The 12,340-nt window shown below is 39.3% G+C and overlaps 1 protein-coding gene across 8 annotated transcripts in view; it reads left to right on the top strand.

The window, feature by feature from the left end:
• Window positions 1-12,340, top strand: part of myo1b (myosin IB) — an 84,384-nt gene that overhangs the window by 15,056 nt on the left and 56,988 nt on the right. For all 8 annotated transcript variants that reach the window (XM_042495223.1, XM_042495221.1, XM_042495220.1 and 5 more), the window contains one exon: window positions 1,370-1,485. In XM_042495223.1, coding sequence (XP_042351157.1) covers window positions 1,370-1,485 — 116 coding nt within the window. The remainder of the gene's footprint in view (window positions 1-1,369; window positions 1,486-12,340) is intronic.

Raw genomic sequence — 12,340 nt, 5'->3', positions numbered from 1 at the left:
GAGAAATTGTTAATTTATGTAGCTGTTGGGTAAGTGATGTATCATCCAAGCAGATTTTGATGACTGAACAGACTTGCAAGTTTTCCTTAACGATCTGCAGAAGCTGAAATTAAAGCTCAGAAATCATTTCGACTGTGCTTTGTGCTGTTGGTCAAAAGAACCCCTCATTTTACACGTGATACTTTTGTTTACGTTGTTCCCTTTGTACCTGTCCTCTGCACTTGAAAGGGCCTCATTTTGCCTCCGGTGGGCTATTGAACGAGAGGCCGTGGGAGGTTGTGGTGTTGCCACAGGGAAGGCCATGCTCCACTCTTGTCAAAGTGGGTTATGCAACAGCCATTACCATGGAAAGCAGAGAAAAATGTTTCAGGTTGATGTTGCTGAAAGTGCTCTCTGGGCTCTGTTTTGAGCGTGGGAGGATGATGAAGATGACGGCTGGATACATTGGCTTTCAGAAATATCTGACAAGTGTTATCTGTTGAACAGGATCTGTTCGAATGTTACATAAAGATGTTTTTTTACAGAGAAACCAGTGCTTTTTTGTTTGCGAATGTTTGATTAAAAACCCACGGCTGACATGTTAGATATCTTGCATTTTAATTTCTTATTATGTAATTGACTAATGTTTTAATGAGAAGCAGCATTATTAAATATCAAGTCCTGTCAGACATTTAATACAGGGTTCTGGCAGATCCTTAAAGTCTTAAATGGCATTAAAATGTCTTAAATCAATCTTTCAAATGTCATAAAAATGCTTAGACATTCGAGGTGCGTTTCTTATGATTTTTTTGTCTGACATTGTATTGAAAAAGCTCAAAATGATAGGTAACTTTAAAAAATAATTCATGATTTACAGAATGCCTCTTGAATTAACATCACCAAATAGTCATGCTTTGTTACAATAAATATTAAAAAAATAAAATAAAATTCCATCTAACCTTGAGTTATTAATGTTTGTATATGTTTTTTACTCCTTTAATATGGCTGCTGTAAAATATGTCTTAAATGTCTTTCCATGTGGCATTAAAATGAAAAAGGCTTAAATCCCACTTGCCTAAAGCTGTAGGAGCCCCGTACTAAAACCATCCTGCAGCACCTTGCCCGCTTTGCAGTCTGTGTTTACCGCCCAGCCCACAGATTCCATAAACTTTCCATTTTCACGTGTCTTCAGTTTCACTTCAGGCAATGCGTGTCTCAACAGTGCATTAGGAATACCCAGCTGGGAAAAACTGACACAGGTGAAATTCCTCAAACTTAGACTTAACAATTAACACCCAATTGGACAAATGGGAGGAAAAGTTGTTGGCACAGGCTTGTGTGAGAAAATGTGGATTCACACTAATTGTTTCCTTCTTTCTTCTCCCTCCAGACATACATTGGCAGTGTGGTGATCTCCATGAACCCCTACAGGTCTCTGCCCATCTACACGCCAGACAAAGTGGAGGAGTATCGCAACAGGAACTTCTATGAACTTAGTCCACACATGTAAGTCCGCCTCCTGAGTCTCCTCTGAAACCAACTATCTATCTATCAACTATCTATGCACATATTATGTCCTGCTTATGGCTCAAGCACTTCTTGTTTGACCGTGTGTGCTTTTCAATGTGGTTCATTTCATGTAAAATATTTCTGTCGCAGCTACAAAGAACTGGAAAGGATGGCACAAGTTTTTCAAGGCTTTGTTTGTGTGAGTGTGTTGAGCAGGAACTGGCATCTGTCTGTTGGAGATACAGTGTATGGCTAACCTCTGTAAGGATTATCAGTTTGGCCCCAGTGATTAATGAGGAGGGGGGGCTGAGATCAGAGGGGCTAGCTCCTGCATGGAGAGTCAGTCTGGTGCTGTTGCTGGCCATTCAGCACCGTGGCATGCCATCTGTCCACTGGCAACATTAAGTCAGCGTTGCTGTGAGGCTGCCAAGATAAAACAAAGCCCGGCACTCGTCAATTAGCCTGCTGTGTCTCTAGGCTGCAGCAAAACCCCTCAGAGAGGCACGCTAAAAGAGCGAGAGTGCCCTTGTCCCAAAACAGACATACTCCCTGCAGACAAAAGAAAGCTCCTTGGCTTTACTTTACAGCCAGCTAAACAGAAGTGACGCGACACAGTTTCAGGCTGTTTTGCCCCTTTTTTTCCTCCCTTTTCAATTCTACAGTGCATTTCTCTCCCCTCTTTGTCTTTTGAGTACTGCCAGGGACTGCTGGTGTGTAAAAGGAGGTTTTCTCATGGTCAGTTAATCAGTGAATTGTTTTAAAGAAATGTGCCAAGTTTTAGGTGGTGTCACGATTTACCTGTTGAGTGATGATACCTTAAATCACCTGCAACAAATTCCCCTTTCAGAATTCTGTCTTTTATGTCGTAAAGCTTGGACATGTTTCAGCTGTGCTCTGGTAAACACAGTTCATTGGATAGACCATCTTAATATCTTGGGAGAGATATTACAGAGATATTGCACTGGAAGTGTTTTAAAGAATGTCCATTGCCAATTTCTTATAAAGATCTTTTTTGTTGAGTGCCTTTGACTAATCTGAAATCACAGATGCCAAAATTCCCCAACCAACACTCCTGTGCTCCATAATTTTGAGCAAGAGTAACAGGGCATTTATGTAATATATCAATATTATATTGATATTATGATATGACATGAGATTCCGTCTTAGGTTTTAGATATCGAAATGTGATATGAAAAGTTTGTCTTTTCATGTTTTTAAAGGCTGCTTCACAGTAAAATGATTTTCTAGCTGTTCAGTTATTACCCACTTGGTCAATATAACCACATTACTGATGATTGTTTATCAGTTATCTGTAAGGCACCAATAGTCAACCATACAACCATACAATATCGTCACAATATTGATATCGATATTCACGTGACTATTTTTATTTTATTTTATTTTTTTAAGATTATTTTTTTGCCTTTTATTTGACAGGACATAATATAGGTGTTAGAAGGGGAGAGAGAGGGGATGACATGTAGCAAAGGGCCACAAGGTAGAAGTGAACCCTCACTTTTTTGTTTTGCTGCGTTCAGTCACCCTTCACAAGTATTTTAACCTTTGAATCCTGAGCGATATGATTTGCTTTCTTTTGAAAACACTGAGCAATATGGCAAGAAATCCATTTGCAAGATGTGGTAGATTTTAAGATTTTTTTTTTTCTTTTTTTGAAGTTAGGGAAAAATGTCCAGAAAATAGTATTTGTAATCACCAAAATATCCCAAAGAGCATGCCTTTCTAACATCCTTGTCTCTATTATTAAGTTAGGTTAGTTTATTTCCTTATTTAAGGGTAGTCATTTTTTGCTGTCTTTTGGGTCATTTCTTTCATTTCTCATGACCTTCTTCAGGTTTTTGAAAGAAATCAAGCCAATTTGCTCCGGTTTCGAAAGCTTAATCAATATCTGACAATAACTAAACATGTATGTCCAGAGTCTAGGATGTTAGAATGGCTTGCTCTTGGGCATTTAAACAATGTTTATCTTTGGCAGTGGACAAGTATTTTCAAGCATGGTTTTACTCTTAACTGCATTACTGCAATATAATTTAGATAGTTACAGAGGGGTAAAGGTTGGATTCAAAACATTTGTCAAAGTCTTCGTAAGATCATTTTCAAAACATACTGACATGAACCGAATCCAGCAGCTGCCTTTAAAAGGCATGGGTATAAACTAAAGGATTTGTAAGAGCTAAACATGCCAAAAGAAATGATGGATGTAATGCTTGATGCCTGTTTCAGGAAAATACGTTTTGTGAGTTATTTGTGTGAGGCTCAATCACTTCTCTGGTGTCTGTGTGTCATTTCGACTGAGTCGGTCAAAACGTTGAAAAGACATGACGATGTCTGAGCCATCTGTGAATCACCAGAGCCAGGATGAAGTAGTCATGCTACCAAAGTGGATAAGATGATATCATGAAACATGTCTTCCATCCATTAGCTCCTAAAACTGAACCAGCTGCAAGGGAATACATAATTAGAAAACTGTCCAAGCTAGAGACACTGTCCAATAGAAAGTAGCCTGTCCATCTCTGTCCTCAACTACTGCATCTCTAGTGATGGATGACTTAACAATGGCTACAAGAAAATCTTGCTATTGACTGAAATGTACATCAAACATGTTGTCATCTTGCCATTAGTCTTTAAGTAAAGAAGATTAAGCCCCCTTTAATAGGACAGACTCTTGTAAAAGACCTGAAATGCTAGTCAAAGGCAGACTGTTTCAGCATGCCACATGAATTGATCTTAATCCTCCGGTCAGACCATCTGGACCAAGCTTTGTGGCTTTGCATTGATCGTCCTCAAGTAATGTTAAACCCTCAGTCCTGTCAAATGCATCAGCAAGTTAGGCTTCTCTCAACTCCATGTAATTCATAGCAAAGGAAATGGCTCTGCCTTTACTGCACTTAATGCTCTACTGTATTTTAGCTTTAGTCACTCTTTCACTTTTTCTTTTTTTCTGTTGCAGGATTCAAGCTGTCTAGTTAAAAGATGAGTAGAGAGATGGCATATTTCATCACTGTGCTTTCAGTGACAAGCCCCCAGGAACAGTGTCAGGCTTGGGGGCCAGTTTGACATATTGGCCAAAATGGTGAAATGACAACTTTCCGGACATTTACGTGATGCCCTTTGGTACCAACTAACAACTAGATGACGTCATATGGTCATTTTGATATTGGTGATGTCATTGTGCATTAATTGAAGCATTAAAACCTCGCTAAAACAGATTCAACAAATCCTCAGCAAAGCCTTTGAATGGCATGAGAGCAATGGAGGTATACTATAGTGCACCACTTATCTGCACTTCCAATCCAGAAAGCAAGAGCTTCACCTTAACCATAAAAACTCCTGCTGCGAGTGTCGTCTCCTGTCCTCCTTCCTGTCACACACCTACTGCACGGCACAAGAGGAGAGAGGAGAGACCCCACGCTGATTGTGAAACAGCCGTAAATCAGCGGATGCCCCCTCAAAATGACAAATTTGATATCTGTTTTATTTCTACACCAGTTAAATACACACACACACACACACACACACACACACACACACACACACACACACACACACACAACAAAGACAGGCTAGTTGTCCATTTTAGTGTTGCTCTCCCCAGCAGACAGAATCTCAGATCAGGCAGTGCTAGTGCTTAACTTTTTCCATATTGACAGTTCTGCCAACCTTAGAGAAAAAAAAAAGAAAATAAAAAACAAACACCCAGAAGCAGCTGGACAGTTGTGGTTTGGAAACACATTTGAATGTTTTAATTTAAATTTGTTTTAATTTGAATACATTTGACCTGACTGGAATTCAAAGCAGAGCAGCGAGTAAGCATCTCTGCAGCTGATTTAAACGCATGGCGTGTCGTCCTTAACACAAGGCAAATCTTTTTTATTCATCCACTTTTCCCTCGGCTAATTAAGCTCATACTTCACATTTATTTGGCTAAGTTGTTTTAAGGCCACAGAAAATGCAAAGGGAGAACAGTAAATGGATTTAGACAATAGCCTATACCAGACTCCTGTAAAGCAGTTTTAAAGGCTGAAACTAAAAACGAGTTAAAGAAGCGGCTGTAGAAGTCTGGCCTAACTGTATTGTATTTTTTGCTTTATCTATCACTCTGCTCTGCTGTCATGCAGCTTTGCAGAGACAGACTCTTGTTGTGCCCAAAAGCTAAGACTGCTATATTTGAATTTGAGCATGTTGAGATGATGTTTTAGTAAATATGAACATTAAGGTTTTTTGTTTGTTTGGTTGTTTTTTTAATATGCAACACGATTTGATTTGCACTTGGCCTAAATGTGTAGTTTCAGAAGTAGAGGGCATATTTTTTAAAGAAAAAATAAAAATCTAGTGTCCAGTCAATACTTATAATTAAAAGTTATTTCCGATTGTTTCAAAGCCAGTTTTTCATGACCCGTTTTTTTGCATTGCTGAGCTTCAACTGGCTAAAGGACATTAGTGCCACAGTGGCTGAAGGGGATCAGTGTTGGGCTTTAATTAAGGTAACATCAGGGGGGTCCTGTCTTTGATCCTCATCAGACACTTGAACAGTATAAAGTCAGCAGCTCAGAGCAGGTTGCATCATTTAAGGCCAAAGTAGTTAATTTGGGTGGATATCTTGGATTTGCCATAGCCCTAAAGATGTTGAGATGAAGCTCCACTGACTTGTTATGTGGAAACCTCTGTGAAGTTTAAGTGGTAGGTCATTCAAAGCATCTGCATGTACCAAAGGAACTGGTTTTTTTCTGATGTAAGGCTTGGCGTTAAGGCATTATACTAATAAAGCTAAATACTTCACATATTTTACAATAAATTGATTTTTATGTGTGTCAAATGTTCTTGATCCTGCTTGAATAGGCCTAAAATAAAACCATAATAGCAAGAGCATTCATTCTTTTCGCTGCAAAAATCTAAGCCTTCTGGCCTCTCCATTGTCACATTGTGATCTGACCTAACTTTTACCTCTCATGCTGTGCTAACGTGGTGTTTTGCCATAGTTACGCAGGTATTTCCCGTAATGGAGGGAGATCATTGTTTGCATAATCTTGTGTGTCTATCAATCTTTAATAAAAACTGTAATAGCTAGAGCATTCATTCTTTTTGCAGGAGAAAGTTAAGGCTTCTCTTGTCTATGTCACGACATTTCATGTTGAAATGATGTCATTGCGCTCTGTTACCTGTGTTGCAAAGTCAAATGCCCAGTGGTGCAGGAAGAATGAATGACCTATCACAATGCCTTTGCACATAGTTATTATTAAATTAGCATATCTCCAAAACTGAATAATGTACATGGTTCAAATAACTTACACATTATTGTGAAATATTGCGTTCGTTTTGTTATTTAAAAGTTTTTTAGATAAATGTGTTTTGTGGTTTTATTTAGTCAAATCTAATGGGGGGAAAAAAAACATCATGTTTTTTTGACTTGTATAACCTTTTAGCTCAGGTTGTACTCATTTTAGGGATATAAAGCATTGAAGAGTATTTTGACTCATGATTGTTTGGAAAGATAATCTCGCAGTCTGATGAAAGGCTCTTGAAAGCTTAGTGCAGTTATTTTATTTAACATAGGCTATTCAAGTGCAAAACAACTTATGTCATTACAATGTCAATATTGGTAAATTTTTAACATTTTTTAGCATATCACTTCTGACTGTTGAAATTTTCACCTTGCTGTCACTGCAGAGATATTTCACAGAACAAATAACAAGCAACAGCTAACTGCTCAATCCTGAAACCCCATTCAGAACCAGCACCTGCCCACGCACACAGTGCAAACAACACCGCTGTGTCGGTCAGCAGCACCCACTTAGAGTCTAAGGTTTAAGATTTTGCAAAGATAGAACACTACAAGTCTGCTTTTTGTGACTTCATGGCAGAGCATTGTGCTTATATAGTCAGTTCCACTGTAAGAAGCCATGCACAGTGACAAAATGTCAGCTGATGTCAACTGCATGCTGTCCCCAAAACAATCACTGGCCCTCTCTGTCCTCAGAAAACAGAGCACAGTCTGTGTATGAAAGTTCATTCATTGTCTAACTTGGTGTTGTGGGAATAGTCTAAGCATCCTGCATAGTCTGTTTGGATGAAAGATTAATGAAGCTTAAGGTTATTGATTAAAGACAGGAAAAGGTGCCGAGCAAGATTAGTTCTGTGAAACATGTTGGTTTTAATGAATGTTGTTGCATCATCGTTGGCTCATGCTGTGTGTGCCAGAATCTCCAAGGCTGTCTTGAATACCTTGTGTATGTGTGGCAGTGTTGTGTCTCTTTCTTTGAGCGCAATGTAGAGAAGAGTGAGCATGTGCAGGTGCTCATCCATTTCACACCTGCTCCGCTAATCCCCAGACAAATAGAGGTATGTGTTTGTGTGTGCGCATCAGCTGGAGGGAAAACTGCAGCTGGTCCTCCATCTCTAAAGTTGTTGGTAGACTAATTGCCTGTTAAGTCCCATCTTAATTAGAGTTGTTGCAGTTAAGCAGTGGCTCTTGCCCAGGCCAGAGACCAGTGCAGTACATGTTGATCAATTAGGAAGAGTCAGGCAGCAGATGTTTCCATGTTGTCAAGTTAAGTTTAGCAACTGTTACAATATTCATCATTTGACATAACACTTAACAAAGCAAATGAGTTATCTTTAGGCTCAATTATGCTCTTTCTCTCTACATACAAAAATGGTTATGTCTGTTTTAAGTGCTGTAAATGTCACTTCCCTCATACTTGTATGCATCCTTCATGTTTGCATAAATACAGCGATTAAGAAGCACTGGAGGGCAGAGTCAAAAGTTTCTGATAACAAACAAGGCAAAGTCGAATAGGGGTGGCAATCACCAGAGGTATCATGATATTATAATACTGAAGTCACAGAAATTTTGTAATTTTAATTAGCATTTATTGCAATATAATGCAATTTCTTACCTTTTTTCAACTGTTAGATAGGTCCCCCAAATGAAAACTTTGTCAACAGCTGTTTTAGCTAATAAGATCAAATTTTAAAGACAAAGTTTCACACTTAAATCATGTTTATTGCAGCAAAATGTATCTAGTGGACTGAAAAATTATTGAACTTATTACTTTTAGGCTACCAAAAACGTAATATGTATTTGCAATGTTATTAATTTTTGTAATAAAAATAATACTCTTATCAATACAATATTGCAATGGAAAATGTTGCATTTATTGATATTTTTCCCCCTGCCACTGACAGAACAGGGGTCATAGTAATGCACCTTTTAATGGAGGCAGCGTTGTAGACGTCCGTGAAGCCATTAAAGACATTGCAACATGGACGAAGAATTATGTTCAATATTTTACCGATTTGCTCCTTTCCGCCATCTTTGTTGTCTCCTGTGGTTTTTTCTTGCTTAAACCACCCTACACTGCCCCCACAATCTTAGGTGTCACTGATCCATTTTGTCCACATCCGATAACTTTCAGAGAAGAAATATGCACAAAATGAACGCAGAGACAGAGGACACAGAAGGCTCCATCTGTGTCTGTCTACATATGTCACGTTGACCATAAATGAGGTCTCACAAGAAAAACAACACAACAAAGACATGCATCACTCAGAATGCATGGAGCAGCTACAGGGAGCTTGAGAGCAATAATCTAAAACAAAATCCAGAGATATATTCAAATTATGTCAGGAAATTGCAGCATTCTTTGTTTTCTCATTTGCCTGTTTGCTCGTTTCCTGTCTTTCGGGCCAGACACGCACACTCACACACACCCCATACCACAAGACCTTGATCTTCTTTTTTTTCCTCTCTGTTGTTGTTGTTGGTTGTTTGTTTGTTTGTTTGTTTATTCACAAACCTGCCATGTCATCTAATGTATTCATCTCTATCATATCTCGTCTGTTCTCACCTGCCATGTCTGGCTTTACTAATTAAAAAACAGAAGGAAGGAAAGAAATTGCAGCATTTATTCCAATGTGTTTTTAATATTGTAACTTTGTTAGACATTTAATTGTTTTTTTTTTTATTGTCTCTATTTGAAAAATAATAGTCATCAAAACAAAGACACCTGAATTTAAGTTAAAAAAAATAGATGTGGCTGTGCACATCTCTGAAAATGTGAATGAACTCTCCAGCTGGGTTTACAGTGGACCACTTGTGTCCATCATTTCCTCTGCCGGCCAATTTAGCAAAATGCTTCTCTGCCCAGATGAGGCGCCTCATAATTAACTGGCAGGTGTTTCTCCTCCCCTCTCTACACAAAGTCGAAGCATTAGAGACGAACTAATCAGCGGCCTTTCTCCATGCACAGCAGCATTACAGATGGCCTGGAGTCATCTTTTGTATGTCCCCCACTGCCTAAGCCAGACACAGATTGAGAGAAGTGTGTGTAAGTGTGTGTGTGGATGGGCAGCCAGTCCCTTGTCTCTAGGGTAGGATCGCATTTCCCCGATGTTTAATGAGGTATTGAGACCCCCGATGGTCTCGGCACTCAATACCTATTGCTACTGGAGCATTAGCTACAGGGGGGGGGGGGGGCATCACGACTGGCTAATGGAGCAAAGAGGGCCCGTGCAAGGCGTATGTCAGGGTTTCAGCTGTTATGCACATGGTTATGACAGCTTGACTGTGAAATCTGCTTTGTTGTAGAAGTTAGACATTTCAGATTATTATCCCCCAATGAGTTGTTTATAAATTGAATATTTTTCTTAAAGTGTGTGTGTTTTGATGCATGCCTTATCGTAGCATGCCAGTGTTTCCCACATATTTAGAATCGAACTGTGACGACACATCGATGCAGTTTTTTCTCCTTGCCTGTGTGTCCTTGTGGATAAGTCTGTGTCCCCTGTCTAAATTAGGAGTTTTTGTGGGGTCTGTAACTGCAGCACTGCACCCACCCTCAGCATCAGTTTGATGAGTTTGAGTCACGTGTTGGATAATTGATTAGTGGATCTGATCAGAGCTGATCAGATCGTTGGATTAGAGGAACAGCTGTTAGTGATTGAAAGCATACACCCAATGCAATGAATGGTTAAGTTCTACTTTCACTGTGCCTGACATTCTGCTGCTCTGTCTGTGCCCAGAGTACGCTCTGTGCTGCGAGAGTGTGGTGCACTGAATAACTGAACAGTTTATATATTTCAGCAGCGCACCTAATGAACACTCCACCTTCAAAAATAGAAAACTTTTATGCGGCAGCAGATGTTTAAATCAATGCGGGCCACCATAAAAAAATGAATTTGTGGGAAACCCTGCAAGCTGTTACTCAGATTGCTCTTGCACAGCTACAGTATTACTCCACTGTAAATAACTTTGTCATATCTCTGAGCATGATGTTAAAATCCATGATCAGCCCAACCATAGTAAAACACCAAATCAGGAAACTGCAGTAAAGACACAACTTCAGCTAAGAACACGAAGGAATGGACTGCAACCACTCATTGCTGGGAAAGGCCTGTGCCCTCCATGTCAAACACACTGAAGAAGACCAGCGATCACATGTGGGAGTAAGCTACTTGTACTAAGTTCCTGCCTGCACAATGCTATATTGTGCAACACAAAACTCCCAGCAACCCATTTGTACTACGACTCATTTCAGATATGATCAACAGGACTGGATGGTGTTTTACATGCAGGATGTTGGGTTGAGATAAAAGAGCCAGGATAACTTACCGCTCTCTCTGTGGGTAGGATGGACTTTAGAGCCATTTACTGCATCATGGCATTGTACCTGTGTTTACCTTTCCAGTGTTGTCAGTTGGAACACTGATGGATAGATAGACTTATGTGACCATCATAATGACACATAAAACTGTTTCACCTGAAGAGTTATCACATACATCTACAACTGTTGGATTAAATTACATAAGAAAGCCACAGACTTATTGTGATCCTCTGGGGGGGACAAGATGCCAGTTCTGGCAAGACCAACAGGCGCAGTTAGAATATATCCTTATTTTTACATACAGAAATAAAAGAAACATAAAAAGGACAACACTGTAATTAGTTTTTGCAAGGTCTTGAGAGAGTTTTTGATAGCCTTTTATTTAAAGCTTGCTCAATATTTCCCATCAAAAACGTAAATCGTGGAAATTTCCTTTGAAATGTATGGACTTTTTGAAAAATTCTGCATTGAAATGCCATTTACACTGCAATAATACTGCTTTCACTCACAATTGTTGTGAATAAATGAGGTCCCTAAATTGAAATCATAGACTATAAAAATAATGGACATGGCTACCATGACATCACCCATTTGTTTGTGGACTCCTGCTCTGAAGCCTCAAGTTCTGCATTCAGCCATTGCCATCTTGGTTTTTAGGAGCCAAAAGTGACTGTTGTGGACAAGAGGCTGGTGCTTTTGAGGAATGAGGGGTGGATCTGACTGAGAAGCAGAGGACACTGTCTGCAAATGCCTGTCACTCAAAGCTATCTGCCATTAACTGCATCGCCTTAAGTCTTAAGAAAATGTAAACGCGTGAGTTACATAAAAATTCACCCTCCATTCAGTTGTCATGAATGGGGAAATTATCCATGAAGACAAAGCCTGATTTTTGTACCAGTCTTTAAACATGTTAATTTCTGCTGTAGCTGGACATTTTTACATTGGGTCCAGAGGAAATGACTGACTTCTGGAGTTGGCCTTGAGTGGTCGTTAAAGGAACTGCAGTTTTTGGCACTTCTGAAATGGCTTAATTTTTCAGCCACAGAGGAGGTTGCTTGGTTGAAATTAGCTGTGTGAATGCAGTGTTGTGCGTCAGACTTAAATGTCAGTTTGTTGTAAATCTCTAATTGTACAGAAATTGATTGCACAAGAAGACATGAGAATAGAAGCTGTAAGAAAGTCCCATTTGTTGTCCTTGTTTCTTACTGTCATAAAAGATATGAACCACAGAC

Source organism: Plectropomus leopardus, chromosome 10, assembly GCF_008729295.1.
Source record: "Plectropomus leopardus isolate mb chromosome 10, YSFRI_Pleo_2.0, whole genome shotgun sequence".
Lineage (NCBI taxonomy): Eukaryota > Metazoa > Chordata > Actinopteri > Perciformes > Serranidae > Plectropomus > Plectropomus leopardus.
This window is presented reverse-complemented; position numbering and strand designations above follow the sequence as displayed.